The sequence below is a fragment of the Nelumbo lutea genome, chromosome 6 (genome assembly GCF_056320005.1).
Source record: "Nelumbo lutea isolate HS-2025 chromosome 6, American lotus-T2T, whole genome shotgun sequence".
NCBI classification, from domain to species: Eukaryota; Viridiplantae; Streptophyta; class Magnoliopsida; order Proteales; family Nelumbonaceae; genus Nelumbo; species Nelumbo lutea.
The window spans coordinates 4181146-4207772 of record NC_142689.1 but is presented as its reverse complement, the minus strand read 5'-3'; the positions used below and the strand labels follow the sequence as shown (position 1 = coordinate 4207772).

At 37.7% G+C, this 26627-nt stretch overlaps 1 protein-coding gene across 4 annotated transcripts; it reads right to left on the bottom strand.

Annotated features, from left to right (window-relative positions):
• Nucleotides 1-666: 666 nt before the first annotated feature.
• On the bottom strand, nt 667-26231 carry LOC148846917 (uncharacterized). 4 transcript variants are annotated; one of them, XR_016100956.1, is made up of 15 exons: nt 25579-26231; nt 24656-24808; nt 24329-24541; nt 24151-24240; nt 23830-23946; nt 21119-21388; nt 20315-20471; nt 16220-16297; nt 15293-15397; nt 14407-14507; nt 13744-13914; nt 10016-10090; nt 9192-9299; nt 7946-8068; nt 911-1045 (listed from the first exon to the last, which is right to left on the bottom strand). XR_016100956.1 is itself a non-coding variant. In XM_088950701.1 (14 exons), exons 1-14 carry the CDS (start codon nt 25963-25965, stop codon nt 713-715), a joined length of 2358 nt encoding a protein of 785 aa, XP_088806827.1. In that variant the 5' UTR covers nt 25966-26231; the 3' UTR covers nt 667-712. The 4 variants fall into 4 exon arrangements, 3 of the variants coding, with proteins under 3 accessions (XP_088806827.1, XP_088806828.1, XP_088806830.1); XM_088950701.1 differs by lacking the exon at nt 7946-8068 and having other exon boundaries at nt 667-1045; XM_088950702.1 differs by lacking the exons at nt 7946-8068; nt 15293-15397 and having other exon boundaries at nt 667-1045.
• Between the last annotated feature and the right edge of the window lie 396 nt (nt 26232-26627).

The window sequence follows — 26627 nt, the reverse complement described above, 5'->3', positions numbered from 1 at the left end:
TTCTGTCAGTATCGCTGAGTTCAAAACACACAGCGCAATAAATGTTGGAATTGCAGACAGTTTATCTAAAATTTTGGATATGGAAGCCAAGATACGAGCAACTAAGGGTGTCAAATTGTCAATGGACCGGTCTGGACTGTACCTCATCCATGATTAGATGGACTAATAAGATATATTGGATTGGACTAATCCGGTCCAAAATATTTATTAGATTGAATTGGGCCTGATCCATCTGTAATAATTGGATTGGGTTGGATTAAGTCAATATCTAGTCCATTGATAAAAGATAAGAATATTGATGTCAATGGACCAGGTTTGGGTTGAAACTAATCTAAATTAAAACAATTTTGAACCAGATTAAACAGTCCAGACATTGAATTGGACTGGTCCAAAATATTCATTGGATTGGATTGGACCTGGTTCATTTGTAGTGGACTCACAATGGACTGGAGGATTGGACGAAATCCAGTCCAATGGACACCCTTACGAGCAACTTAGTGGCCAGCATAGAAGAGCTATGCTTCTTTTTATGCTGCGGGATTTGACATAGTTCTCAAATGGCTGTTCCAATCAAGCAACGAACCTGCCTTGAATGGAGAGAAGGGGAGAGAGAGAGAGAGACTCTACTAAATGGGGTTAATGGGGATAAATATATTATAAAACATATTTGGAAGCCAAATAATGCAAAGTTTTTATTGTCATATACATGAAGTCATGAACAACAGACATCTGAACAGCATTCTATACAGCCAAAACAAGATAAGGCCGTACAAAGCTGAGAAAGAATAATTGCACATTGATCATTTAACCGGGAACAAGTCTGAATGCAGAAAAGGCAACAACAATTATTAGATAACACGTCACAACAGTTCGAAGCTGCCTTCACAAGAATATCTACAGGTTCCAAGGAGACTTCAGCAGATCCAGGAGGAATGTTGTCCGCAGTTGCAGCCAAGTTTCCAAAGCCTATTCCAAATCTTGGCAAGAGATTTATCTTGCAGTCTTTAGAGGCCATGAGCTTTGCAAGGTCAATTTTGTACCAAACCTGTTCATATCGAGTTAGAATGTAAACAAATAAAGATAAGTTAACATGATAAAATGACCTCAAAACCATCACGTTATTCAAGCCAGGGATTATTTGAGGTGAGCTCTTAACAATGAGTAATTAGTACCAAACACAATAGGATATGTTAGTCCTTAGTGATGAACATGCATGCTCATAGGTACTAAAAATTCCTAAGATAGTCAAGTCCCTAAAAAGTTCTGATTTTAGCTAATCACTCAAGCAGAACACTTGATCACCCAGTCAACTGCTTGACTCTGTGCTTAATCACTAATACAGCTACAATAAAATCAATATGATATAGTATACTAATAATTGCCTTTCTCAGGACTGTTAATGAATGACCATTAAAGATCAGTAAGGAATGGGAACATACAAAAAACAACAACAAAGGAAATGTATCAAAATTGATGGCCAAGAGCCAGAACCTTAACATCACAACCCAGACATTAGACACAAAAGAGCATAAAAAAAAAACTAATTTAACTTCCTCATTCCATCCGTAGCAAGGTTGATATAGACCAAAGAAATAAGATACTCATTCTGGAAGCCATTGATTTAGCTTCCCTGATGTTATCCCAATAAGCTTTCTGGACCTTCTATAACTCCTTTTTCTTAAGTGCAAAGACGGAAGTAATAGGGAACTGACACTGCCAATTCAACAGAATCTCATGGGAGTATGAGTTCAGTCTTCAAATTTTCGGTTGCAGTACTTGATGAACAGTTGAATATACCACAAATTATACCTTTAATGCTGATTATGATCCAATTGAATAGCAGCATGCTATACACGAGCATAATCGTACATGATTTTTTTTATATATTTGCATGTGATCCAATTGTATATCATCATTATTGTGATAGCTTGCACCCAAGTGGGGTCCAAGATATAAATCTTATTCCCCAATTCTAGCCACTCAAAAGGCTACATCTTTTTGTATTTAGTGTCCTTTCATGGTCATTCAATTAAATTTGCAGAAATTTCCTATTCTCACTCTAAATATTAAAAATCACTAAAAATAGCATAAATTAATTATTGATCTATGTATCTGCAATATCTTACACTAGATCTACCTAAACACCTACATGAATGAGAAAAAAGAGAGAAAAATTATGAAAAAACGATGATATTACAATAAGATTTCAAAGCCTTGGTTTTCCAACCCCACTAACCCTCCAAATTCATTTTGTGCTATTTTTCATTCTTTCCTCTACCCCCTCCAAAAAAAAAAAAAAAAAGAAACAAAAAGAAAAGGAAAGGAAAGAAAACTACAAAGAAAGGGAATTCACAGGTTATTTCAATGGGATCATAGGACCTGTAATGCTTCATTCCAAGAATCTCAACATTAATGAAATGGAACATATAATGACCAAATTGGTTAACAGAAATGGTGACCCTATGATAATGATCTCAAAGTGGTTGGGTTGAATTGAATGGATTCCAAGCTTCAGATCTGAAACACAACACAAGACCATAAAAGAAACCAGAAACTTAAGGAGTGTCCAATCCAAAACCAAAGAGCCTTTGTTTTATTAAGAGAGGCTTTTTAAAATTACAAATGTGCTTTTCTGGGCCTCTGCAATTCTTTAATAAGTTAATTTCGAGCCTAGAAATTCATTTGGAACAATTAATGGTGGCTTCATCATTTTCTTTCCCTCCATGGTTTCACAAAAATTATCCCTAATTAATCCAAGCTTGTTGGTCTGACTAGCCTTCTCTTACCATTCACCACCAAAATGGTAAGTAGTGGGGGGGATAGTGGGGTGTTAGGTCCCCTTGTCTCAACCCCTATCTCACTCCTGAAAAGAGCCTTGGAGAATCCATTTAGCCCACATCCTAATATCTCAAGCATATGATCTAGAAAACCCCTTTTTCTATTTATATTACTACATGTAAAGAGACTGGGCTGAATGGGTCCTAGTATCTTCTCTTGTAATATTTTTTTTCTATTTTCTTGTTAGCTAATGGGCCTGCTATTTCTTTTTGTTTGATCTCTTTATGTTACTGCCTAGCTGGCCACCCACTTAAGGGCATACTTGTAATTATTTTAACATTAATTTTTAGTAAAAGGGATCAGAGAAGAAAGTGAAGGATTATTCGAACATTTCTTCTTCCTCCTCCACTTTTCTCCATCTTCTTCTCTTGTACTGCTGCTCTTACTTTTCTTCCTCCTTTTTCTCTCAGAGCAGGTTTCTTTCTTCCTTCTTTTCTTCTTCCTCTTTTCCCATACACCCTTAGATTAAGAGTGTATGGAGAGATAGGTTCTCTATAGCTTAGAGGATCTCTGGCCTAGTTGGTAGAGGGTTTGGAGAGTTTAAATCTGGCTGGATATTGCCAAGAAGTGGTGTTGTTCTGTTTCTGCCCAAAACCCTAGCCGACTAGAGATTTTCGGAAGTACAGGTAAAGGTGAAGCTTTGGGTGTGGCACTCTGTGCTTGGGAGGTGTCTTTTGACTCTTAAAGGAGGGTGGTTCAGGTTTGGAAGAGATTGGGAAGCTCTGGTAGGAGCGGCTGCATCTTCTCTCTTCCTCCCCAACAGTTGGACGGAGTAAAACCCTAGTTTTCAAGCATCTGGGTTCTGGTTTGACTTCAAGTAAGTTCATATAGAACAAATTTCTGGTTCTTTGATTTTCGTTTGATTAATGGAGCCATACGGAAGTGAGTTCAAGCAAGTGCCGGTTTCCGGCCTTGGCTCGGTAGATTCCGTTTTGACTGGTGTGACCACAATCAAGCTAGATGGGACAAATTATTTTGCTTGGGCATAGTCTATAAGAATTTATGTCTGTAGTAGAGGAAAACTTGGGTATCTCACAAGTAGTAAAGTGAAACCCGAAGAGACAGACCCTGAATTTGAGAAATGGATGCAGGAGAACTATACGGTCATTGGATGGTTGGTCAACTCTATGCAACCTCATATAAGTCAGCATTATCTCTGGATGTCTTCGGCTAAGGAGATATAAGACGGTATTACTGAGACCTATTCATAGAAGTTGAATGTAGCCAGAGTCTACAAGTTGAAAAGTGACGTGAAGAACCTAAGACAGAGGGAGAAGAGTGTAGCAATCCACTATTCTATACTGAAATCCCTATGGCAAGAAATTGATGTCATGGAGAAAGTTGTATGGGAGAGTAAGAATGATGCTGAAATGTATAGGAAGTTGGTGGAGAGAAATAGGAGTAGATATGTGAATATTGCAAGAAACCGAGGCATATAAAGGACACTTGTTGGAAGCTTCATCTTGAGCTTCTTCCTGATAGGTTTAAGAATAACAACAGTTCTAAGAAGGGCAGTTAGGTAGGAAAGCCTAAGGTAGCTAATGTTGATACAGTATGTGAAGGAGGAAATAAGGAGAGTGAAGAAAAATCAACCATTGAGCAGTTGGCAGCAATGAAGGCGGATTTTGAAAAGTATGGGAGGCTGCTAAATCACTTGGAAGCTATTGTTTTTTCATCTCACTCTTCTAGCAACACATCATCATCATCTGCATTTGCTCATACCACCTTCTCTCTGGTAAAGAGAAAATATCCCTTGCTGATGGGTTTCTTGCTCCCATTTCTGGTAAAGGGGATATAAAGACCTGTGACACCCTTTATTTATCCTCTGTCTTTCATGCCCCTAAACTTAATACAAACCTTTTATCTGTTAGCAGCTTAACTAAATCCATGAATTATAGCATAACCTTTTTTCCCACTCATTGTGTTTTTTAGGACCTATAATCTCAGAGGATGATTGGGAGTGGCCATGAGGCGAATGGAATATACTTGTTGAATACACCGGATAGAGCTTTTGGATCACCTCATGGAGTTGCCTTAGAGTCAGTCTTGTTAGAGTCTATTAACAAAGTCTTGTTATGTCACTTTCGGTTTGGTCATTTGTCTTTTTCTGCTTTGAGTCATTTGTTTCCAGATATGTTTGAGGGAGTGTCTTTATCGAGTCTTCATTGTGAGTCGTGTGAACTGGCAAAGCATTGTAGACATTCTTATTTAGTAAGCAATAAAAGATCTCTTTCTCCTTTTCATATTGTTTACTCTGATGTGTGAGGGCCATATCATTTGCCAACTATGGGGGGTTACAGGTACTTTATCCTTTTTATTGATGACTACTCTCGTTACACTTGGATTTATCTCATGAAATCCAGGGATGAAGTACCAACTATGGTGCAAAAATTTCATGAACTCATCCTCACCCAGTTTAACACTCAGATCAAAATATTTCATTCTGATAATGCTAAGGAGTATTTTGATAAAACCCTCTCCGCCTATCTTGAAATTTTTGGGGTTATTCATCAAAGTTCTTGTTCCTACACTCCACAATAGAACGGAGTGACGGAAAGGAAGAACCGAAATGTGGTTGAAGTTGCCAGATCCCTCCTGTTTGCATCCCATGTTCCTATAAAATTTTGGGGAGATGTTCTTACTGCTACCTTTTTGATCAACTGTATGCCCTCTCGGGTTCTTAACTTCAAAACCTCCTTTAGCCTTCTCTTCCCAGATGATGATCTTTTTTCTCTTCCTCTCCGTGTTTTTGGGTGCACTTGCTATGTGCATGTTCACAGCCATCAAAGGCACAAATTTGAACTTAAGGCTCGTAAATGTGTTTTTCTGGGATATGCCTCCACACAGAAGGGATATTGTTGTTTTGATCCAGTTAGTGGAACTCGCTTTGTATCTTGGGATGTCATATTTGCTGAGTTGATTCCTTTCTTTAGTATTTCTCCTAAGGGGGAGAAATCTGAAGAACCCTTTGCTATGTCTCTAGTTGTTCCTCTTCCCATTCCTCTCATGAGGTGTCCACTTCTCCCATTGGACCTACCTCCAATATTCCTATTCCTCCTCCTCCACTTCATTCTCCTATAATTCCTCCCCATCCTGTTCTCCAAAGGTGGTACCAAAGGCACAGATTCAGACATGGGCAAGTTGTTTCAACTCCTATAGAAGAGCCTCTTGCTCCTCCCATCATTACTGAGGTAACAGGTCAGCCTTCCTCTGACCCATCTACATCTTTCCCAGACCTTGACCCTCTTATTGCTCTCCGCAAGGGCAACCGGAAGTGTACAACCCATTGTATCTCCAAACACCTGTCTTACAGCCTCTCTCTCCTTCCTACTACTCTTTTCTTGCTTCTGTTTCTTCCCATGTGATACCCAGGTCCGTACCGGAAGCCTTATCTAAACCTGAATGGATGGATGCTATGATGGTTGAACTAGATGTTTTGCATAAGAACCATACCTAGGATATTGTTGACTTGCCTGAAGGGAAGGAACCAATGGGTTTTTACCATTAAATATCACTCTGATGGATCTATTGAGAGGTTTAAGGCTAGGCTAGTTGCTAAAGGCTACACTCAGATGTATGGTATTGACTATCTTGAGACATTTGCTCCTGTAGCTAAGATGACTTCAGTCCGGGTTTTGTTATCTCCAGCCGCTACTTTTGATTGGCCCCTACACCAGTTTGATGTTAAAAATGCCTTCTTGAATGGAGACCTACATGAAGAGGTCTATATGTCTTTGCCTCCAGGGGTGTATGGGAAGGAAATGCAAGGCAAGGTGTGTAAACTGCGGAAATCTATATATGGTCTCAAACAATCTTCTCGGGCTTGGTTTGAGAGGTTCAGGGCTGCTCGTCTCCTGTGGTTTCACACAAACTCAATCTGATCATACCCTGTTATTGAAGAGAAATGACTCTCTGGTGACCTTTTTGATAGTTTATGTTGACGAAATTGTGGTCATGGGTAATGACACTCAAGAGGTCAGTAAACTCAAAAGATTTCTTAACTCTGAATTTGAGATCAAGGATTTGGGAGATCTTCAGTATTTTTTGGGCATTGAAGTTGCTAGATCTAAGGATGGTATCTTCATTTCTCAGCGTAAATATGACCTTGACCTCCTTGCTGAGACTGGTAAACTTGGAGCTAAACCAATCTCCACTCCTATTGATCCCAATCATAAGCTTTCTACTATAGATGGTGAACTTTTATATGATAAGGGGGTGTTTCAGAGACTGCTTGGGAAGTTGTTATATCTTTGCATGACTCGGCCGGATATTTCCTATGCAGTAAGTGTTATTAGTCAATTTATGCGTTCTCCCAGAGATACTCATTTAGTTGTTGCAGAAAGGGTTCTGTGTTACTTGAAAGGTACTCCAGGGAATGGTATTCTATTTGCCAAACATGGACACATGAAGCTGGAAGCTTTCACTGATGTTGATTGGGCAGGATGTATTGATGATAGGAGATCCACCTCAGGTTATTGTGCTCTGGTCGTTGGGAACATTGTGCCATGGAGGAGTAAGAAACAGTTTGTAGTTGCTAGATCCTCAGCTGAAGCAAAATACAGGGCAATGGCACATGGTATGTCAGAATTATTGTGGCTACGATCCCTTTTAGAAGAAATAGGGGTTGACTATGAGAAGCCAATGATGCTCTACTGTGACAACCAAGCTGCTATCAATATTGCACATAATTCTATTCAACATGACAGAACTAAGCACATTGAGGTTGATAGACATTTTATAAGGGAAAGAGTTTCCTTAGGAGAAGTTTGTTTGCCATTCATCACATCAGACGAACAATTGGCTGATATCTTGACCAAGGGAGTTCCAAGAGGGAAAATGACATACTATATAAGCAAGCTAGGCATGATTGACATCTATGCTCAGCTTGAGGGAGAGTGTAAAGAGACTGGGCCGAATGGGTCCTAATATCTTCTCTTGTAATATTTTTTTCTATTTTCCTGTTAGCTAATGGGCCTGTTATTTCTTTTTGTTTGATCTCTTTATGTTACTGCCTAGTTGGCCGTCCACTTAAGGGCATACTTGTAATTATTTTAACATTAATTTTTAGTAAAAGGGATTAGAGAAGAAAGGGAAGGATTATTCGAACCTTTCTTCTTCTTCCTCCTCTTTTCTCCATCTTCTTTTCTTATACTGCTGCTCTTACTTTTCTTCCTCCTTTTTCTCTCTAATTTTCAAGTTTACACCCATTTTTGAGGACTGGTTTACATCTCTACAACAGAGGCAAACATTACAATAGCATAAAATAATACAAAAATAAACCATAGCAATCTATTAATAATCTAAACAGTGTTGAACAATCATTTTCAGTTTGGTGCATGCCATGGTCGCCTCTTATGATCATAACGCCCTCCTAAGTGACAGAGGTACTTGCCTCACTGAAGACCAGACCATAGGTGTTAACATGGCAGCAACTTGTGCCATGACATTTCACAAGCCCATGGCCTTGGCACTCTTAACACCAATCAAGAAACTGTAGTTTGGTACTATAGTTTATATCCATGTCATAAAGCTTCTGACAGGACTAACTTAAGCAAAATTTATTAATGATCTCATTTTTAGGTAACCATGGAGGTCCATGTGAAGCTATGATGCACCTTGAAAGTTGTCATTACCATCACATGCAACACGTACCACTTTGCACTTAACGAAGATTCAGAGAAATTCCAGTTACATTGTAAATCAGTGAACCTAACCTTTGGATTTTTTTTTTCAAAAGTGGCCACCCTCAGACTTAAAAATGTGTTCTCATACTTAGGCATTAATCTATATTATATGAAAATTATCATCATCTAAGTCTTATCCCAACTATATGGGGTTGGCTACATGAATTCTGTTTTTGCCATTCCACATGGCCTTTGTCATTTGCCCCTATAGCCCTTCTAGCCCCTTCAACTTGCAATAGATTGCTTCTTGCTATGGGTGCAATAGCTTCTATGCACATAGCCACACCATCTAAGTCTATTTTCTCTCATTTTATCACCTATTGGAACTACTCTTGGGTTCCTTTGAATGATTTTATTTCTGACCCTATCCTTTCTAGTTTTTCCACTAAGCCATTCAGAATATGCTTTTCTACCACACTTTTTTTGGATATTATATGAAAATTATACTGACATACAATACAATATTGATAATTTTTTCATTACTAACATATTCTTACATAAAACACTTGTAATCGGAAACCAAATTTTCCTTTAAACCTCAAAATTAACAAACATCCTATAAAATGGGGCTTCGATAATTTTCTGACTGCTCAAAGAGAACTGAGTTTCTAACCATGGATGAAATTTTTGCATGAAGCTAGCATACTTCTGTATTCTACATAAACATACCTCTCCTGTCCCAAGTGGTTCAGATGTATGTTTCCCTCTTTCTGTCTGAAGTAAAACCATGCATGTATACTCAGATGGAATGCCAGTTTGTAAGCTCATTTTAGCAACCTGTGAGGTGAAAGGAAATGGCTGAAAAAATTGCATCCACCATAAAGCAAAATACTGAAAACTAACTAGATCAACATGCAGACAAAATGACAACTAGGCTTCTACTGGTCAACCAAATGGCTTGCTAGTGAGCACAAAATTAATTTTAGCTCATTCTTATCATTCACATTTTAAGCCAGGACAGCACATGACACAAATAAGACTGCTTATCAGAATGACCAAAGTACCCCAAACATGCTGCTCGGTTGGATTTCTAAGTTCCTGTCTGTGTTCTTAGCATTTGTTAGGATGGCACTAACTTCAAGGAACCAGAGAAGTGAGGTATGTTATACATAGGACATCCCAAAGGGTAAATAAAATGATAGCCCAACCTCATGATCTTGACTACCTGATCCATCTCAACCCTTTGGAGATCCAAAAAAGATTGCTGCTTGGTCCCTTCCCTCCAACAACAACGAAAGAAATGAAAAAAATGGTCTAATAACATTACAAAATCTGGAACACATACATACTACCATAGAGTTTCTGCACTCTTTCGGTAATTTTCTGTGTTCTTTTCTTTTATTCTTCCTCCCAATTTTGTGCAGACTTAAAGGACAAAAGCAGTGTATGGCAGCACATTTTATGTATATTGTAATAATTTTGGCATATGCTTATTTTATGTTTATTTCAGTTTTCAGCACATTCATCAAAAACAAGAAAGGTGGATAACAGACCTTATCTTCAAGAGGTTTACTTTCTGAAAACCATGCTTGGGCTGTGAGCATACCAATTTGTTGCTTTGCAAAGACCTGTACAGAGAGGCAATAATTGAAGTCCAAAAATATAAATATTTGTACCTTGTCCATTCAAAAAGTTTCAGTTGTATTCAACTTATAAGAGGTGTCAAAAAGCAGGTATTTATTTATTTTTTGATAAATGATAAAAATTTTATTAGAGCATAATTAAGTATCACATGATTACAAAGTACATCCAGCGGAGATGCGAGATGCAGCCCCAACCATATAAACTGATATTACAACTGAGCCCAGAATATTTCAGACCTATGCACCCTCTGTTTTGCAAAAAAATCAGCAATCCTGTTAGCTGACCGCCTTTCCCATTGGACTGAAATTGTCATATCTCTGACCAGCCACTTAAATCTTTTCATATATTCTTTGTATTTCCAAATTACAGTTTCAGGTTCCTTCAACCACCCTATTACCAGTTTAGAGTCCCCTTCAATTAACAGTCTATCATAATTTAAATCTTTAGCAATCTGTACTCCCTGCAAGACAGCTTGGAACTCTGAAAAAACCGAGTCCCCTATTCCAACTGGACCTGAAAACACAGCAACAACATGACCGTCAAAGTTTCTAAAGACTCCCCCTATACCAGCCGGGCCTGGGTTCCCTAGGCTGATGCCATCAAAATTCAGTTTGATGAATCCTTCATCTGGTAGTTTCCAGCCCACAACAGGTTTAACCCTTGTTGCAGAACCTCTACCTACGACTTCCAAATTTCTCCACATATCATCAAAGGAGAATGCAGAAAATAACTTTAGGGACTTGGCCCACATTAAAGCTCTATATAAAATGCAATCCAGAACTGCTTCCTTATTTTCTTTCTTTATCATTGAACACTCTGCCATTCATTTCCTCCCACACCATCCAAATCAATGCAGCCATAATGCATCTCCACAAAAATTTACCCCTTCTCTTTGGCCAACTTAAGGTTGTTGGTTCAAAATCTGAGTAGGCAAGCTCCACCTGTGACCAAGAAGTTCAAAAAGTTTTTCCCAGAGACTAGCAACAAAAGGGCAGGACATCAGAAGATGGTAGCAGTTTTCTCCACTTGCTTTACACAAGGTACACCAGTTAGGGGACAGGCACATAAAAGGTCTTCTTTTTTGCAAAACATCCAGTGTTTATTTTCCCATGGAAAACTTCCCAGCACAAGGCCCCGACCTTGGGAGGAATAGGTTTAGACTAGATTTCATCAGCAGGGCAAGGAAGAGAGTTCGGGTTTGAACACAAGAAAGCAAAGGAGGCACAAGAAAAAAGACCTTTGGGATGTGGAATCCAAATCCGACCATCTGATCTAGAAAAATCCAGGACAACAGAATCAAGAATTTGTAACAACAAGGTTGCCCTTTCTGATTCAAGGTCCCTTAAATTTCTTCTTGACCCTAAGTTCCAGCTGAATCCAGTCAACTCAGAGAGGGAAACAAAATGAGAGACAGGTTCTTTTTTAAACAAAGAAAGAGAAAACAAAGAGGGGAACAGATCTTTAAGGGTTGAATTATCTCCAAAATAAACATCATACCTGATTTGACTTAGGAACTGAGGAAGCACTCCACAAATAGATTTCCAAGGAGAAGCCAAAGTAGCCCTCGACCATACCCCAGCATCCCAACCATTGCCTACAGAACCATGGATACTACCAATCATCTCTTGCCACAATCTTCCCCTCTCCAGATTCCACCTCCAAAGTCATTTACCTAGTAAAGATGATTTTTTCTTGTTTAAGTTTCCTATGCCTAGTTCCCTTTGATCTTACTTTTATACTTTTACACAGTACATCCCATTTGATCAAATGATCCTTTCTACCTTCCCCTGGCTCCCACAAAAAGTCTCTCATCAGCTTTTCTAGCTTCATCACTTTCCTCCGTGGCATTCTAAACACCAATAAATAATAGGCTGGCAAATTTGCTAATGTGGATTTGATTAGGGTAATTCTACCTCTCATCAAAATATAATTTCTCTTCCAAGCAGCCCAATCTCTTTGAACACCTTTCCACAACTGGGTTCCAAAACCTGCTTTCTTTTGGATTGTCTCCTAGTGGCATCCCAATGTATCTTAAGGGTCGAATAGTTATCGGGCAACCTAAAGACTTAGCTACTTCCTCGAGCTCCTCCTGCTTCAAATTTATTCCTGCCACACAACTCTTCTCAAAATTTGTTTTCAACTTAGAAATATGTTCGAACAACTTGATCACCTCCTTCAACTACCTTGCCTTCAATGGATCCCCACCCTCACAGAAAATAATTGTATCATCTGCAAATTGTAAGTGTGTCACCACTGTATTAAGCCTGCCTGCTCTCCACCCTTTAAAGAGGTCCATCATATCTGATCTTAGGAGGAGTCTACTAAACACATCCGCTATTAGGGTAAAAAGGAAGGGGGACAGGTTTTCAAACAACCTTCAATACATCCACACCATCTTTCCCCAAAACTATAGCATTTCAATACTTCCAACAGAAAAATCCAGTCCACCATGTCATGGGCCTTCTCCAGGTCTAATTTACACATGAAACCTTTTCTCCTCCTCCTCTTATAGTCCTCCACACATTCATTGGCTATCAGAATTTGATCGGTAATTTGTCTACCTTGAACAAAGGCCCCTTGAGATTGTGTAACCACATAATGGAATTGAGGAAATATCTACCAATACTGGTACCACCATGGATGTTTCTTGACTCCTCAAAGAAAAAGGAAAAAAAAGTATGAATGTTCCTTGTCTTCTCTGTCTATCGACAGTTCTTTCATGTGTTAGTACATACTCTCTGAAATATTTTGCAGGAGATGGGTGGATATGAGTGGATGTAGACCTATGTTACCCAGATACAGCAAGGAGATGGGTGGATATGGTATTGGATATGAAATTTGAACTAAACTTGAAGTACCCAACATGATATAGTACCCTTTAGCAGGTATTTGGGTACCTGACATTGCGGGATTAAATTTAGATGAGCCAAAATTTACAAACCCTCTACGGTCTATGAATATCCTACAACAGGTTGCACCTACATCATACAAAAGGTGATCAGTCTTTAAAAAACCGACTCGGAAACAAAAACACTTTTCCCTTTGTGCCGTGGTTCAACTGTCCAGGGTCAAACAAGTTAGCCCATGACAGTATTAATTATACAAAGATCATATAAAATACATAAAAATGACAAGAATATACAGAAAATTGCAGAAAATTGGGTATATATATAGTATTATGTAGTCATCGTATTAAACAAAAATGTGTAAAAATAAGAATTATTGTTATTAATGATGGAAATGACTACAAATACAGAAAATGCAAAAAAAAGACATATATGGATATTAGGTTTTTAGGGTTTGGATGCAAGCTCATAAAAATAAAGGATATTTTATAGTTAAAAGGTTTACTTTCTAACTATAAAATAAATGTGTAATGCCAAAACTAGATAGATATTCTGCCTAATACCAATGGATTTTGGACTTTACATCTTCAAATAAAATGAAAGAAATTATAGTGGTAATTTTAATCAATACTAACAAACAAAAATGTGTACATAAATAAACACGAAAGAGTAAAGGCTGAGTATGCCACGATTGTATTCTGTGCAACATTGATATAGTTGGACTTTATATTTTCAAATAAAACCAAAGAAAATACAATGAAGTTAACCAACAAAGTAAATGGAAACCTTACTTTGTCAAGAGGGATGCCCTTTGCCTTTTGCACCTTCAAATCTATTGTTAAGTTGCTCATGTCTCCCAAAATACCTCCAAGTGTAACAGTGTCAGGAAAGTTCCCTTTGTATCTGCCTGACACAGTCAATGGGCTTCCAGATAAAAGGTCCGGAAGATGATATGGATATACCTGTCAGATGTTTGAAAGAAACTTAAGTAAGAGAACAGGCTTTGTAGGTCAGAGAATATGTCAAAATAGAAAAATAAAATGAGATTCAAGGTTAACTAAATTTATTGCATTTCATTAACACACATTAATGGCTCTTTTCCAATTTTTACATCCTTGCAAATCATCATAAAGGAAAGACAAGTGAACTCTTAGGGGAAAAAAAAGACGTGCAAAAAAGCAGCAATAACAATAGCAACAGCAACAATAACAATAATAAGACCCCAATAAATACTTGATATGAATCATATGATACCCATCCAATCCAGAATGCAGTTGATACATCACAAGTGGTATGTAGTACAAGTACAACCAACACAAAAATATGCAAGCAGCATCTTTTTAGAAAAATAAGGAAATTAGATAGCTTACTTCTCAACCAGAATAATTGGAGATAGATATCTGTAGAATGATTACAAGTTACTAGATAAAGCAGATATATCAGAACAGACATACCTCAAGTGTGTCAAGATTCTCCAAAGCATCGATGATAACATTTGAAAGAATGGGAGATGATGCTGTGGTGAGTAGTTTTTGTAGTTGAAGTTCGATTGAATCTGTGCAGATACAACAGAACTAATTAAGTTGGTCAGTGTTCTAAAGTCCCCTTTTATCCAAGACTAGATCTTTCATTGCCATATAGAGTCTGTTCTTTGCCAGTAAGTTTGGGGGGTTGGGGGGGTTGGTCATTGTGGTATGTGGAAGTTGCCCAACTTGGGCCCATGGAAAGTGACCCTTTCTCTCCAGTAAATTTTTCGGCCACTTTCCCAGGTAAGTTTTACCCTTTTCCGAGGTGGGTAAATCACTTACCCATGGAGGAAAATTGGCCAAACTATTGTGGGACTAAAATGTCCCTGCTAGCATGCAAAAGTTAGGGCTCTTTTGGGAAATTGTCTCATTTACCCAGCTAACATTTCCCAACAAAAGAACATGGGTGAATGCATTTAACCGGGGAAACGTTACCCAAGTAACACTTCCTTGGGTAAATACATTTACTCCCAAGTAAACTTCCTGGCAAACAAACAAAGTCATAGTGGTAGAATGAATTTGAGTAGGACGCAGCTTCAGTTAGATTCAACTTGAACAACTGACTCAACCAATTGGAGGTTGTGTTGCAGGGGTGAAAACAACCAACTTGACTCCAAGTTGTTTATGTTTATGTATGCATTCAAATGTGCGGTGATAAATATAAAGAACATTATAACTTGATTGGCTTGGTGATAAGAATTCACATAATTGAGGTAGTGAGTTTGTCTCTTAGACCTAGTTTTCAAGAAATCTCCATATCCACATTTACATAGTATCTTTTCAAACTAAATTGGAGACCATGCTGCACCCAGACCTTCCCACTGGATTAAAGCTAGTTGAGCAAGCCTCCAGCATAACCTGGCCCAAGTTGCCTGAATTTTGAGCACTGAAAAGCTCATACTTGATAAACTGAATTCTCCTGGATTTGTAAACAGAATGAATCAAGTGTATTTATTCTTTTCAAAAAAAAAAAAAGGAATTAAGTGTATTTATGGTTGGAGAGACTTGCATTCAAAAAGCTGAGTCAAAGAAGAGAAAAGGGAAGAAAGAAAAACATATGGCCATTTTGATATGGAGATAGTTGCTTATAAGGCAGAGAAAAACTACCCAATATAGGTTTTGATACTTTTTTAAGTAATTCAGTTAAACCATGGTAGACAATCTACTTCTTTCTTGCCCTCAAAAATCAAAACTACGCAAAATGTGCCAGCTCAATCAAAACCAACCAAAAATTTATGTTTTATTATGTAATTTTATTTTTTCTATCAAATAGATTTCAATTTTGGAATTTTAAAAATAGAAGGTTTGGCATATTGAAGTGGGCTTATTTGAAAAGGAAAAAGTGTGCAAAACTTGCAATAGGCCAAAAATTCTTCCTGTAGGTGAACTTTCAAGAGTTTCGATGTATTTTGAGGTCATTCAATAGAAGCAAACAATGTTTGGTGACCTTAATTTTATTTCCATACAAGGGCACACTAGGAGTGCTTATCTCCTTAAACTTACATTCTCAATCTTCAGATATCCCTTGTTCAAAAGGGTTATTAGTAAGGCTGTGCCTCCGTTAGCTAGTTAACCAGAAATTTTGAATTTTCACAAATGAACTTAAAATAAATGGACCATCCTGAAAAAATCTTCATACTATTAAGTTTGATATGGGTTTTACCTCACAGCATCACAATGACATGAATTTATAAATAAACTTCAAAATGACAATATCTTATTTCAAGAGAAGAGTACTGACCTACATCATATGCAGCACCATAATGACCCCGGCCAATTAGTGCAAGCATTTGCAAAAAGTAATGATTACAGTACAGACCTGGAAGATTATTCACAACATATGTCAACTGGAAATGGCAAAAGAAAAAGCTCTCACTACTCAGTATATAGATTTTCCTTGCATCCAAAGGTTTACATCTGAAATGATTTGCTAATGGCTCAAGCCATAACTTTAGCTGGAGCATTTATATTTGATTTGGGCCTTTGGGGTTTTTCCTCTTGATGCTCTAATGTCTTCTTTGCCTTCAAGTTCTTTTGTCTTTGTTTCTCACGAAGCTTATCCCTAAATAGTAGGAATTGTTAGCCAATTAGCACAGGCCCATGCTCAGAAACTTGCACAAAACTACCAGAGGGAAAGAAACATATCCATTCGGGATTGTTTCACCCATGTTAGACCTATTAACTGGTGGTTTCTCAAATGTGCCACCATCTAGACCTCCCTGTATCTCCCCATATTCTAGTAAGCTACCCACCTTAGATTTACTCTGAAACTATTAGAGATATCAATAACATTTTGCTTACTTGTACTTGATCTCTGCCACATATGATGTATGTCCACCATCTGCTTGTGACATACAGATAGACAAAAGAATAAGTGATCCCCCCTCCCAAACTACATGCAGGATATTGAGGATAGGAGTTCTTATACATTCTATACAACATCTGAGAAGGAAAAGGGTTGAGAACACCCAATTTATAACTGTTAGCCCAAAATGCAGCTAACCTCAATATATCTACCCATTCTACCAAAAAAAGGCCAAGCTGGTAAAGAACATACTAGCAAGAATTTATGTGCTACCAAATGTTACCAGAATAGATTGAGGCTTGGGCCTTGCTGGACTCTAAAGCTAAGCTTCATTCAGGCACCCATATTGTTAGGCCCAGCGGAGGAGAAGAGCCAAGCGGTGCAGCTCAGGCCCATCAGGCCCAGGTTCCAGTCCAGAATAACCCAAGGATCACGCGAGTAACACCACCCATCACTCTTGTATACAACCAACGTCCACGTTTTGAAAATTAATCATGTACTGAGAACATGCACTGAGAAATGTCAGAGTCGGTTATAGTGGCAGCTGGCCATTTGCTATATAGGCCCATTCACGAATGCATGAAGCAAGAAGAATCATTGGGATTCTCTCTCTCTCTCTCTCTCTCTCTCTCTCTCTCTCTCTCTCTCTCTCTCTCTCTCTCTCTCTCTCTCTCTCTCTCTCTCTCTCTCTCTCTCTCTCTCTCTCTCTCTCGTCTTCTACCTGTCGTTCATTTCAGGAGGGCGAGCTCCCTCGAACCAGCTCACCGGTGACAGAATAGCAGTGGGACTTATCACATATAACCATATAATCCAAAGTGAACCATGATTATGGTGGCAGTGCAGATGAAGACTTATCACAAGATCTACAGTCATTTAACTTCTGTATTCACCCTAACCTGAAAAAGGAGGCATTGGATATAATTTTCCTTGATCCTTTGGTCATTAATCTTATGACCCTCTCCAAAAACAACAAGAATACCTGGTGTTTTGGTGCCAGATATGGGTAGCACTACATAGGTTTCCAACTATGGTCTGCAAGTTATTCAAGAAAGTCAACTATGAGCCAGGTACTTCTTCTATTCACTTAAGAACATCTTTAGTCAATATGCCAACCATAGTTCTCAAGGCACTAAATCAAGTTTGAGCAACAGCAGAGAGCCTTGTTGCCTAGGCATCTAGTATCCACCTAGACATTGTCTAATAGTTCCTTTGGAGGGAACTATCCACAAGTCATCTCATATTTGACTCTCCAAAATACATCTCAGAGTCGGCTGCAGTGTGAATCAGGCAGATTTGCCAAAATTCCTGCTGCATTGACTCTCCAAAATTAAGAATCCTCACTTTAACCACCTCTATGTAACAATGGTCCAACCGTTTAAATTGTACAATAGGGGGCTCTACCATTTGAATGTAATTTAACTATTTAAGTTTTGTGTGTGTCAAATAAAAGGATATAAGAAACAAACATATGAAGAGATGGGGACCCTTGTTATTTTAATGCAACAAAAGGTATAGAGGAGAGAAATGTGGGTGGTTTAATTGCACAGAAAAAGAACAAAGGAAGTGGCAAAGCTTACACTTTTTAAGTTGAAGTTTGGTCTTTTATAAGGCACTTTATCATACATTGGCTTAGCTGCATTACACTTGAAGTATTCCACCTTATATATGGAAACACCAAGGCAAGGCACAAGGCAATCCCAATAAAATGCTTTATTACCTATACATTGCCCAGGCATCATGTTGACGCTATGCACTTTGTTAGTGTACGGGTCTATTAATGCGTTGAACAGGGCTAGCTTTTGGGTTTAACTAGATCACAGTAGAGGCCGGTTTGATTTTCCATGGGTAATTGGTGGGTATTTAAACGTAGTCTAACTGCGTTGTGAGAAGCAGGTCTAGCTGGGAGATTTTTTTTGACCTATAACTGATTTTGCAGATTTTATCAGATAAAATGAACCAGTGGAATCAATCTTGAAAGACAGCTGCTTCACCCGGTCCTATAACCAAGAAATCCCAAATGTTGGTAGCATTGACAGATTTTCAGTTTACCCAGATTTGGAATCCCACTTCCCTGATGCCTGCCAAGAAAAATTATGCAACAGGCTTTCTGATTGCAAAGCCATTCTTCTTAGGTCTTTCCCTTCTGTCAGATTAAGAGATCCTTCACATTTGAGAAGATGGGATTCCTTGATGATGATCTTATTCCAATGTTTGAAGAGAAGTATATTCTTTCCTTGTGATGGAGGGAAAAAGGAGACTGAGGAGAAAATAATAGCATTCAAGAGCAGAAAATTCACTTTCTCTAATAATGGCTGAGAGAAAGGTTAGAATGAGCTAGATTGGCTATAGATGAGGAAACTCCTTGGAGTCAAAAGTCTAGATCCAATAAGGCTTATGGTGGAAAAAACTCCAAGTTTTTCTATGCTTAAGCTAACTTCAGGATAAAGGCAACTTGGAGCTTTTAGAGATGACTTGATGAGTACTTTTTCTGAATTCTACAACATAAATCAGATCTTGCTTCTATAAAAATTTTATTTCTGTATCCCAAAGGAAGCATATGTGGAGAAGGATCTCAAGGATTTTTTGCTATTAGTTTGACAAGTAATCTTTAGGGTGGTGGCAAACTCAAAAGTTCAAATCACCAGGATAAAGGCTGATATTGAAAACATTTTTCAGGAATAAAAATTAAATGAATATCCAAGGTGAGATCCTTTTATGTGACTATTGCTAGAAATAGAACAGAATCTTAGGTCTGGTCTTGCCGAAGGTTGGGACATTTATATGGCTTGCCTTCCTTGGCAAGGTCCTCACAGTAGATCACTTGAATGATAGAGGCCTTAGAATTCCAAATAGATATTGTATGTGCAATGAAGTGGAGGAACTAGTGGGCAATTTGTTTCTCTCTCTTGTTCATAGACTTTTCTACCCTGAAATTTCTTCACCTCTTTACAGTCTTCATTGAGTTTTGTTTTCAGCCTTGGTTAGGAATGTTATCTGATCATGGCCTTCAATCTTGGTGGACGCAAGAGGTGGTTCTTTTATGTGTATGGTTCCTTATGCCATTTGTTGAAGACTTGGAGCATTTCAAAAGAAAGGAATTATAGAATCTTCAAAGGAAAAAAGAGGGATAGAGAGATTTTTTATTCATCTATGTACTTGTGTAAGTAGGTTCGTTGTAAACTAGTAATTGACTCTTGAAGAATTTGGTGCTTTTTTCCTAGGTATGATTTTATACTTAATTGGCATACAAATTTGGGTGTAGAGGGTGGTACACTGTAAAAGCAGGCTTTTTCCTTTGCCTTCCTTTGTGTCCTCATAATTTCTATAAATAAAATTTTATTACTTGATTAAAAAACAAAAGTAGCAGGCATTTGTTTTGGAATGTATAGAACTGATGAAGAACAATTTTAGCTAAGAAATTTTAATATATTGCAAAGTATTATCGCATGTATGTATGATATAGAATATTCTTTTCTATAACAAATTAACAAGGTCAACAAGAAGTGGAACCTAAGCACCAGAAATTTTTACCTATACCCAATGTGGAAATGCGTGGTGATATGGATTCTCTATTTGTCAGTTTGGCTTTCATAAGCTCACATATGTTTCTTTCATCCTCAACAGACCCATCAGTAATGAGGAAAAGCATAGGAAACAAATCAAAAGTGTTGGATAACATATCAACTGCCTGAAGAGAAAACAGATGAAACAAAAAACATAGACATTAAATTTGGAGTTGATATTAATGAAGACTTGTTATAATAGGACTAATAATTTGGCAACTGGAAATAAATATGAAGTGAATAATAAACATGAGACTATAATTGCTTAAAATGTGCACAATGTGTAACAATAAGGAATATTCTTATCAATCCAAAGCAAACTTGTTGACAGATAACCTCTTAACCATAAATGTGCACAATTGTACTTTCATATCCTTTCCATTTAACACATTTGGTTTCATTGCTGATCAAAAGAAAATAACATATTCTTAAATATTTTATATTCTAAATGATGAACAAGATCTACAAATGACAAAGCAATTTTACTAATCAATGAAGGACTAAGACCCATCCAAAAAAATGCAGTTTGTGGATATAGATATTCATCACCATGAAACATGCAAAAGGAAAATGTCAGTTCATTTTCTTTTTTTTTCCCATTTTATTGGAAAAACATTTTTCCTTATGGGTGCAAGCTTGTATGTTACAACAGTGATTCTTAATAACTCAATGAAATGCTAAAGAAAATTCAAAGAATTAAAAAGAATTAATAGTTAACTTTTGAAATGTCAATAATATCAACAATAATCAAGGCTCAAAAAGGATACAATACCTGATTTAAGGGAAGCAGAAGGTTTGTTCCACCCCTCGAAACAAAGTTTATACTGATCCACTGAGAAGCATTTTCAATTGTTTCTTTTGTTGCTTTTTCCAGTGAAGATGAGAATAAATACGTCTCTCCATTGAAAGCTATGATGTTAAAAGTGTCTTCTGGGGTGAGCTGGTAGAGTGCTGCACATAGTCCATTTTTCACACTCTCAAGGGGCCTTCCCAACATGCTTGCACTAATATCAACAACAAATACAACCCCCTTTCTGAAAACCTACCAGGTCCAGTATAATCAGATTAAGATAAACATGATAAAACTGAAGATAAACTAACTGAAGACTCGTAAATTTTATAAAGGTTGTAATATCATGATCCTTGGGAGTATAAATATTTATCCTCCAGGAGAAGTCAACTCAAGGGAAATCATCAGCTATAATTCTTTTCTATTCTTTATTTTCTAAATTCTGATCAAATTGGAAATACATGTTTCCCTGTTTTCTAGAAACAGATATTAACATTTTGCACCTTGGAGGATGATGAAAATTTCAAATTTTCATTCTACAATGGAGAGCAATATAATTTTTTAAGTCCTCACTGTGCAGTTGTTGCTGAAAATCAAACTTATATCATAGAATGGTCTGACCATGTAGTTGGAATAAGAAAGTTGATACAGGACTTTGTTGATTTGTATAAAGAGTATGCACAAAAAAACAATATAATAATCATAAACTTAGTTAATTTTTCTAGATAATAGGGAACATGCATAATTAGGAATACTGGATGAGTAATCTCTCTTTATACACAGATAAAAGCATAGCAGATCCATTAGCAATGTTAAATTGATACATTTGTTACCAACTAATCCTAAAGATTTTTTTTTTGAGAGAGAAGATAACTGATCCTAGAGATTAAGCAGGTGTTATGCAAACTAGCATGTTCAGCAACCAAGTTACTACAATAAACTGCTATTTTAGTGTTTCTTTTCTTTTCTTTTTTTCAAAGAAGACAATAAAGAGAAGGATGTAAACATGAGAGGTTGTACAACAACATACAAGAAACAGCAAGCATTTTTTTAATAACAATTTTGTTTTAGGTGCTTGAATTAATAGTTTCTTTTGTGCAACGGAAGAAGCCAATGGCTTTATAGCTGGCATTCTAAAAGGGAAGCCCAGTGGACAAGGCTCCCACCAATGTGGGGTCTGGGGAGGGACAGATATATGCAGCCCTGCACATACATAGAGGCTGTTTCCAAGATTTGAACCCTGATCACCCAGGTCATAATGGAGCAACCCAGCCGTTGAAATGTTATTTGACCCGGGTCACCTGGGGTCTAGCGAAATATAAGTTGTCCATAATGTATAGATTGTTATTGATTTACTGAAACAAAAGAATATTACATCAGCCCATGCACATCAGGGCAATGCACAAAGAAGATATACAACGATCTCCACATCATTCACCACTATCTATACAAAAAGAGTCTCTTTCAACGAAAAGAATTATAAGATAAACCTTTAAAAAGTTCTAAACCAAGAAATTAGCATTCCCTTGTTTTCCAAGTTACAAATTTTTAAATTAATAGAATAATGATGAGGCTACATCCTTAGTCCTTTATGCACATAGTTGGTGGTGCAGACCATTTCGCAAGGAAAGGATATGTGCAGCACCTTAAAGAAATTTCATAGAAATGGACCAGAAAGAGGAATAAGAGAGACCCCTCAATGATAAAATCAAAGAATCTCACTGACTTTAAAAATGAAAGAGAACATGACTATTTATAGAGAGAGAAAGGCTCTCCTTCTAAGAAAACCCTAATCTTAGATTGTTACTTACTTAAGCCACGCTATAAGTCAAAATAAGAGAAACAAAATTAGAAAGACATACACATAATATCTCCTGAGCCTAATTACCTGGATACTGAACATACTCAGACCCAATTAGCAGGGTCTGGGCCCACAAACTATGACTGAGTGCAACTGTGGTCCATATGTTAAGACCTGCAAGGTATTGGGCATGACTTGGACCCAGTTAGCAGGTAGCCAGAAAACATTTTAAAGTATATGGATATTGAAATTTATTGAAGGGAAGAAAAGAAAATCCACTTTTTTTGCCTTTTATGTCTAATTGAAGACATGCAATAAAGCTTGGATTTTAGACTTGCTAATTTCTCCACATTCTGATTAGTTCCAATTATTTGGTGTGTCCAGGTCCAGGTTTGAACCCAACAAGATCCAAAACCAACGCATCTAATAGGATCTTGGTCAAGGTATATATGAAACCATCCATTGGCCTGACCTGACCTACTGACACCCCTACTAGTGATCAATTTTAAATTTTTTGAAAGACTAGAGGGCCATTAGCCAATGTTGCTCCAAGTTATCGAGGTTCTTGGGAGAGGTGAACTGGATATGGACCTGACCATTGGCATTTTTTTGGCACAAAGTGGCCGCTGTTGGATTCAATCCATGTTCATAAAATTTAATGGGTTATATTCATATTTCATAATCCTTATGCTATAACGAATATTGTGTATGGGTATTGACAAACAGGCATAGCATATAATGAATATTGCATATACAATAAACCAACAATGCATTCCCATACTAGAAAATACATCATATATATGTAAATACACCCAATGACAGAACCCGAATAGTCAGAGGTGATAGAAGTAATCATTTGATGAACGAAAGCTTTATAAAATAGAGAACAAACCTTTCTATTCTTGTTATTTCCTGGGAAAAGATAAAGGCAGAACATCTCTCTTTGATCAAAATCATGTATGGATGGAGATTGCAGGAACAAGGAACCATGTATATCACTTGAACGGACCTGTGTCATGAAGATAATCATGGGCAGTATGTTGGATTCTAGAAAAGTGTAAAATGAAGGTTGTTCCTCAAAAATTGTTCCATGTGCCTCCAACTCCAACATGTACAGGACACATGCATATATGGTGCAGATAATACTTTTCTGAACAGTAGTGATTCATTTATAGTGTATTTGAAAAACAATATCTATTGTTCAAGGTTATACCTCATATGAAAAAATAAAGTCCGCACTTGACCATGTAAGCACATTTGTTTCATATGAGAAACCCAATTTCCCTGCTTGGCGCCTTATTTCCTGGAGTAACCCAAAAAATAAAGTATCAATTAATTCATTTAGGGACTCCAATGTCAAAGTCCGAACTAATAATTTAGTGGAAATTCACCTTTAAAGGATGGCTAGTTTTCTTGCACAAGACTTCTGCCCCAGTACCAGCGTTCACATTCAACCCTATCTTTTCTCTTTTGGGAAGTTTCATTCCAGCAGGATTGACATACTCTGGAAAGCTGAACGGTACATGAAGCAAAAACTGACCACATTTGTATGATAACTTTTGAGACCAAACGACTTTAACAGACAGATCGGTCCCTCCATTAACCTTGAAAAGGATGAGAGAATTAGATGCTTTCAAGGATCAAAAACAAAATCATCTTCCCGTTCAAAAAAATAAAAAAAAAAGGATATTAACTAAAAAATCTAGATAACAAATTACCTCCGGAATTGTTAAGGTAAAAATGTGGGGTTTCAAAAACCCTCCATCCTTTGCTTTGGCTACTTTTAAAATGTCTGCCTTTTCTTCTATCGTAATCAATCGAGTGCCATATGATTTTGTAGTAACATCAACTTCAACACCTAGAATTGAACCCTGTTAGCCAAATCATATTTTGGATGTGAATAAGAAATTAAGATTAAGTAAATGCCAAGGCCTAAGAAAGCAAACAGAAATGAATGGTACCACCTATATATACATCATAACATGAGAAAGTCAAAAAACCCAGAAAGCAAGCATAAATGAATGGTACGACCTATCATATAATGACAAGAGAAGCCAACAAAACATTTTCATCACAAAGAGGCGTAAAGTTACATATTAAAAAAATTATATGCAAATGAAAATAGAAAATAGTTTCTTCTTTCAGAAATCAGCATGTCTTCTTCTTCCATTTTATGCTCAATGAAGAAATCGATACAGATCTTCTTTTATGCTCAATGAAAAAAGAGGCATGAATTATATGCAAATGAAAATATGAAATAGTTTTATTTTCAGAAATCAGCATGTCTTCTTTTCCATTTTATGCTCAATGAAGAAATCGATACAGAGCTGGATAAGCATCTAAATAATGCTCTAAAGCCCAAGTAGACCGGACAGATATGAACTAGGTCCTAATTGGTCCGTTCTAACCATCAACACAGTACACAGATTTGACCTATGAACTCAAATGGACTAAAACAGTCAGAAATCGACATGGTTGAACCACTGGATCCCTTGATCCATGAGGTTTGCACTCAAATAAACTGAACAGTACAACGCAGAAGGAAGCTGAAACAACTGCAAAACCAATAATTCTACATCGAATGGACAGCCTACTAAAGAATAAGCTCCGCATCAAATATCATGAACCAGCTTCTTTATACCTGCTCGCCCATGGGGACTGCAATGCGGCAGCTACAGCTCCGACTTCCCATAACACAGTAAACACGCCACGACCCGCTAACACTAACAAACGCAGTATCCAAGTAACAGTCCACTTGAACCGCAATATCGTTCATCTGAAGCGGAATCAAAGCCGGCGGATCGCATAGCCCGTGCACGTAAGGCTGGTAGCTTGGAATGTCCGGGTTATCGACGACTGCGGGATCAGAAATCACCGCATACACCATCGGTGCCGTGGGAAGATGTGTTCGCCGGGACTTCTTCATCGCCGCCGGAAGCGGAGGCGAGACCGGATGGTGTTTCCCATAGTAGAGCCGTTTTGAGAGCCTAAAACCTTCTTCGACGGATTTCGAGAAGTCGTCAGCCATTCGAAAGAATTTTCGCAAGAGAGACGGTGAAGATTGTTTGAGCACGAAGGAGAGGATGTTATTTGAAGGAGCAGAAGACGATGGAGAATCCAGAGAATCGCTTCCAATCCAAGGTCGCTCTGATGTTTCAATTAAAATATATATAGCTCATTAGCTCCTGCTCCTGTTTGTGCTTGTGCGTTAAAAAGTAAAAGAAAATAGAATTTTTGGCAAGTGAGTCGTGGACTCGTGGGTTCCGGTCCGGCTGGTGAACGCGCGCTCTCATCGAGTGAATCATGAGCACCACCCTTTCATAATTCAATCATTGGTTGGAAAATTTAAATTTTCACAAACTATCGTTAATCCTATGGTCTATCATGTGAGAGCGCGCTCGTTGGATCAGCAATAATGGGCATTTGGTAACATATGAAGATAGAGCAGTTCCAATGTGGCTAGCGACGCTTAGCCAGTTTGACACACGTGGAAATAGGACAGCGGTCCGACAAACCTGGTATTGGTAGCCACGTGACGGTTAAGTACTGTAGCGGTTTAGCGTACGAGTGAGGTGAGGGACAACTGGTGTGGTGAATGAGGCCCTCTCGTACTACTCTACGGTCCAACAATTCTGACAATTTTACCGACCCCGGAAGGTCGGGATTGGTAACAGTGTAACATACATAGTT